Genomic DNA, 6,383 nt, shown 5'->3' on the forward strand with positions numbered 1-6,383 from the left:
ATAGTACTTAAATACTATAATAATACTATAAGACCTAACGGTCTTATATTAATATTATTAATATTTAGAACATACTTAAGGACGACTTTAGCCTTATTACCGTTACTAAATATAAGTTAATAAGCCTAAGTAATTAAAAAAATAATATAAGTACTACGTAAAATAAGTATAAAAAAGTAAGTTAATAAAGTAATTATTATACGTAATAGGCTTAATATAGGGGATAATTTAAATATACTTTTAAATTTAAATATATAAGTTTAGTATAAAATTACTTAGTAATAGGCTAAGTTATATAAATTAATTTCTATTAACGAGTATTTTTATATAGTTATAAGAAATTATAATTAGCTATTCGAAATATTAATTACTATAATTAAACTATATTATATAGATTTTATCGAAGTAATTTCTAGCTTATAAAAAGAAAAAGAACTAAAGGAAACTATATAACTAGTAGTAGAGGTATAAGAAATTATCCTTAATAAAGTCGTTATAATAATACTAATAAATAATAAAAAAAAGGAAATTACTAAAAAGGTATTAATACTATTAATAAGACGTTATAAAAAACCACAACGGCAAGCCCTAACGTAGTAATTTATTATTAATAACGAAGTAATTAATACCTTTTATATAATAAAAAAGAAAGCCGATTTCGAACTAATAGTTAAACTACGTAAAAAAAGTATTATTATAACTATTAAAAAGCTATATAAAGGATTAGATTTTATTAAAATAAATACTTTATATAATCGAGGGGTTTATTAATTTATCCTCTACGACCCTAAAAAATATAAAAATCTCCGCATATTTAAATTATAAATAGTATATAAAATTAAGGGAAAAAGAATACCCTAACTATATAAAAAATCTAAGTATATAATTTAGGGGTATAATAACGTTAAAAAGGTAACGCTACTTACTTAATTATTTATAGTATAGCGCTATAGCTAATAATTAATAATAATATTAATAGTATTACTATAGAAAAAGGGATACGAAATTTAAAACCGTAATATTACTTAGGCCTATATTTAATTAACTATAGGGCTTATAAAAAAAATCCTAGCCTATTTATTAAAGGAAATAGCTAGTAAGTATTTAAAAAGTACGATTATCGAAGTACTTAAACTATTATATAGGCTCATAAAATTAGGTACTTATTAATAAACTATATATTACGATTTTTATATTAATTAATTATTAATAATTATATTTATATATAACCCGTACTTATTAATCTCTAAATAAGAAAGTAAATAATTTAGAATTATTAAAATATAAACCGACGATATATTAAGCCTATTTAATATTAACTTTATAAAAAAAGAGGATAAAGAGCTTTAAAAAGCGGGCTTTATAACGAAGCTAAAAGAGGTCCTTATAATAAATAATTTATTAATATTTAATAATAGAATTCTTATAATTAAAAAGAAAACTATTATTTTTTAATAAAAGGGGTAAAATAAAACATTTACTCTTATTAACTTAAATATAATTAATATTAAAAAATAATATAAAACTAAGCTCGCGCGAGGGGTATATATTATAAATATATATTAGCCCGAGGTAATTTTTAATTATATTAAAATAGCGTAAGCTATAGAACTAAATAAATAAAATATTAAAATACTTAATAAGTAGCTTAAATAATAATAAATAAATCTTAATCGAGGCCTCGTTTATTACTTAATTAACCTCGTTATTAATAAACTTTACGTTTTTATTAATAAGTTATTTATAAATAATAATAATTTTATTTTATAATTAGGGTATATTATTATCTTAGTTAATAAGAATATAAGTAAGAGCGAATTTACTATATATAATAATATAATTTACTATTCGTTAATTAAAAATAAGTAAGTAATAAGAAGTATCTTAGTATTAAAAGTTTATAATATAATTAACGATATTAATTTTACTTATATAATTTTAATAATATTAAAGAGGATTATTAATCGATTTAATATTATAGCTAGTTAGTCGTAGTAAGTTATGTTAATAAAAGTTGAGGCTACGAGTACTAAGTAAGTAGTATTATAATTATAAATAGCTTTTTTAAAGCTATATTTATAAGTCGTAAAGTAAGTAAGGCTTTAGTAATTAATTATAGTCTTATTAAAAGGGGTTCTTAATAAAAATAATTAAAAGTAATTGTAAAATCTAATACTAAGTTAATTATTAAAGAAGCTATAGGAAGTCTATTTTTAAGCCCGGCTTAAGTTTATATTATATATAAGTTTAATTATAAATATATTTTTTATTAGTAATTATTTTTATTTACTAAGTAATTATTTAATAGATATTAATAAGCGCTTATTTAGAATAATCGTAGTAATTATTTTATTATATAATTATTATTTCTTATTTATATATAACTTACTTATAGTTCTTTTATTTTATAAAAATTACCCTATATTCCCGTTATTTTATATATATAGTATATTATAGTTATTATAAGCTAGCGGGGCGGGCCTTAGTTTTAGTTATATATATTAGGTTATAATATTAGGTCTCTTTTTTAAAAGTTTTGTTTTTATAAACTTATAAATAAGTTATTATAGCTTAAGTTAGGGCTCGTTAAATAATTTTTTTAAAAAATGCTAAGATATTTATTAGATTTTCGATATATTATTAACTAAAGTTTATTTTTAAAATTAAAGAGCGAGGATTTAAAATCGTAATATTTTACTTATTTTATTATTTATTAAGGTAAAGGTATAAGATATTAAAAAGTAAATTAAGGTATTATAAATATATACGTCGTAATTATTTTTATAATGCGACTATTAGTACTATATATAATTATAAGTTATTTTTTTTATTAGTATTTTTTTATATTAATTATACTTATAATAGATTATTTTTTATTTAAAGCTAATAAACTAAAACGTAAAGAAGAAATAAAGGAGCTTTTTTTTTAAAAATGGGTAAAGGCTTTATATTATGCGCAGGCTAAAATAAATTAGTTTTTATTAAAATTAGATTATTTTTAAAAAAAGAAAAGGATAGTATTTAAAAAAGAAAAAGTAATTTTTAATCTTTTTAATATTATTAATAAGGATAAATCGGCTATTGCGCGAGAAATATAATTTAATAATACTTTCGGAGTAATTAATTAGGATACTATAATAATTAGGAGTTTTAGTTTTAATTTTAATTTTAGTATTTTAAAAAGAATTCCTAAGAGTTCTAGAGGTTTATAATAAGTTCTTATATATTTTCTTTATATCCGTAGTTTTTTTATTTAATAAAGTATTTTTTTTTTTTATTTTTTTTTTATAATTAATAATTCGTTTAACTTTATATTTTAATTAGTTTAGTTTAATAATAATATAATTTTCTATATATTAGCCTCTTAGTATAAGCTTAAATAGTAAGATATAGAAAATAGGGTAGTATTATATTATATTTAGTAGTCTTAATTCGTAATTAACTAATAAGACTTTTTTAATAATTTCGAAAGGTTTAAGTTTTTTATAATCTAATTTATTACTTAGTTACTTTATTTTAATATTATAGTAAAGGAAATAAATACTATTTCCCTTTTTTAAAAATAGTTTTTTAATCCTTAATTTATCCGCGTTTTTTTTTATATACTATTATATGTAGTGGTTTTTTTTTCCGGCTTTACAGGCACAAAAGATCGACCTTAACGGGATCACGCTTTCAAGGGAAATCACACGATACAGTACACTTTTTAACTACACAATACGCGCAATATATCCCAAGCACGCGCTCAACGCAATATAGTAATTTCGATACGAAAACTGCCATTTAATTCGGGATGGGCAAGCTGCCATATACTATTATATAAACTCGAGGTTTAGTAAGGTTTATTTATAAATTTTTTTAAGTTTACTTACGTTTATTATAGTTTTTATAGCTTATAGTCCTTATTATGCTTTTTTATATACGGTTAGTTAAAATCCGTAATTAAGATAAAACGGGGATTCTTTTATACTTTTACTAACTATATTATTATATATAAACTAAGCTATTAATAAAAGTACTACTTAATTATTTTAGTTATAATTTATATAATAACAAAGGTATATTTTAAAAATTTAGTTAATCTTTTTTATTTATTTATCGGTTTATAAGTAAAATAACGTCGATAGTTTATAGTTTATATTAAGTTACGAAATTAGAAATTTCTAAAACTTTAAAATAAATAGCTTATTTTTATTAAAAATAATTTCTTTTAATAAACCGTAGTTTAAAAGTATAACCTTAGTAAATATATATGCTAAGTCTTTTATAATACTTAAACTTTTTATAAAAAATAAAGTACGTAAACTTAGTAAGTTAATTAATTATAACTAAGATATTATTATATTATATTTTAGTAAATAGTTCTCTAGACTTCGGTAGTTTAATAATAAAGTTTTATATAATTAAATACTATATTTTTATTAGTAGTTATAATAGCTATAGCTCGTTATAAGGTTTATATAAGCTATTCTTATTTTTTTTATAAATTACGTAGTCTTTAATTACTTTTATAATTTTAATATATATAGCGGATTTATTATAATACTAGCGAATCCGTTTTTATATTTTAGTAATTCCTTAGTAACTATATACCAGTATATTATAAATTTTATAATAAGCTTAGGGGTTATTTTTTTAATTAGGCTAGTATTAATCCTCTTAGCTATTATAAAAAGCTTTATAATTAGTATAAAACTACTATCCTTCTCTTATTTAAGAATAATTTATGTTTTTTTAAAGACTACGACTTCGTAATTAGGTCTTTTACTAAGAGCGTCCGCTCTATTACTTTTTAAACTTTTTTAATAAATAATTTAGAAATTATATTTAAATAAGAATTCGCTCTATTTAACTTATTATTTATTTAAGTTCTTATTTATTATAAAGTTTATAAAGTTTTTATAGTTTATATAAACTATAACTTCGTATTTAGTTCTAAATAACTATAGTCTCTATTTTTAAAATACTTTAATAATTATTATTAGTTTTTTATTATAGATTTATTAATTTAATTCTATTTTATAAAATATTTTAAAATAGAAATAATATAAATAAAGCTTTTTTTACTTATTTCGTTATTTTAGGACCGCTCTTATAGTAAAATCTAAAATATTAGTTTTAATTTTAAAAAGTTTTTAGGGGTCCGGGATTATAATAACTAGTTTAGAGACGACTATATTCTTAATTTTAATAAATACTTTTTTATACTTAGGGTCCTAAATAAATAGGGTATTTTTTTATATTAAGTTATTAAGAGGTCTAATTATATTAATATAGTTTTTAAGGAATTATTAGTAAAAGTTAACGAATTTTAAAAATCCTTATACGTCCTTAACGTTCTATAGTATAAGCTAGTCCTTAATTATTTTTATTTTTAATACTTATATATAAATCTATTTTAATATAATAGTATATTTAAAGAAGTCTATTTTTTATATATAAAACTTATACTTAGAGGGTTCGGTATATAGCTTAGTATTTTAGAGCTTTTAAAATATTATATAAATATACTTCTTATATATTTTAAAATCGGGGGAGAAAATAAGAACGTTATTAATATAAATAATAATAAAAATATTAACGTACTCCCGGAATATATAATTAACTATTATTTAAAAAGTTATTGGAGTATTAGTAAGTCCGAAGGGTATAATAAGGTATTTAAAAAGTCCTCTATAAGTTTAAAATACCGTTTTTTATTTATCTCCTTTTTTTATTTAAATTTAGTTAAATACTTTTTTAAAATTTATAATAGTAAACTAGTTAGCTCTATAAAATAGATTTCTAAGCTTAGTAATAAGTAGTAAAGGGTAATAATTCTTTTTTATAATTTCGTTAAGTTTTTTATAATTAATAATAAGTTTTAATTTTCTACCCTTTTTTAGTATAAAAATAAGGGGAATTTTATAAGAGAATTCGATAGTTAAATATATCTTTTTTTAAGCTTCTTATTAATATATTTATTAAAATATTCTTATTTTTTTTAGTTTATTAAGTATATTAAATAGAACCTAGGTTACGCTTCTTTTTTAAGTTCGATTTTTATATTCTAATTACTATATTTTAGTAATCTTATTTCTTTAGGTTTTATAAATAGTTTTATATATATTTAGTACTCTTCAGGTATAGTTTAGAGTCGTTACGATTTTTAATTATTAGTACTATATACGAACTTCTTAAAGCTTTTTACTATTTTAATAAAAGCTATATATTATATTTATTCTCGTTCTTTAAGAATTATTAAAAATCTATTTAAACCCTTTTTTTTTTTAGGTTATTTAGTAACTAAATTTTCCTAAAGGACCTAGTTATTAATCTAATTTATTTATAAGTTATATTTTCGTAACTACGAAATTCTTAAGATAACGTTAATATTTCTAATT

At 19.1% G+C, this 6,383-nt stretch overlaps 1 protein-coding gene across 1 annotated transcript; it reads right to left on the bottom strand.

Annotated features, from left to right (window-relative positions):
* Positions 1-4,163: 4,163 nt before the first annotated feature.
* CTAM01_13113 (uncharacterized protein) lies at positions 4,164-4,313 on the bottom strand (the record flags this gene model as incomplete). The annotated part of the gene is made up of 1 exon (XM_060529118.1): positions 4,164-4,313. A coding segment is annotated over one exon (150 nt), but the record flags the coding sequence as incomplete, so codon positions are not given.
* Between the last annotated feature and the right edge of the window lie 2,070 nt (positions 4,314-6,383).

The sequence above is a fragment of the Colletotrichum tamarilloi genome, assembly GCF_030869305.1.
Source record: "Colletotrichum tamarilloi strain Tom-12 chromosome Unknown Scaffold_89.1, whole genome shotgun sequence".
In the NCBI taxonomy this organism is placed as follows: Eukaryota; Fungi; Ascomycota; class Sordariomycetes; order Glomerellales; family Glomerellaceae; genus Colletotrichum; species Colletotrichum tamarilloi.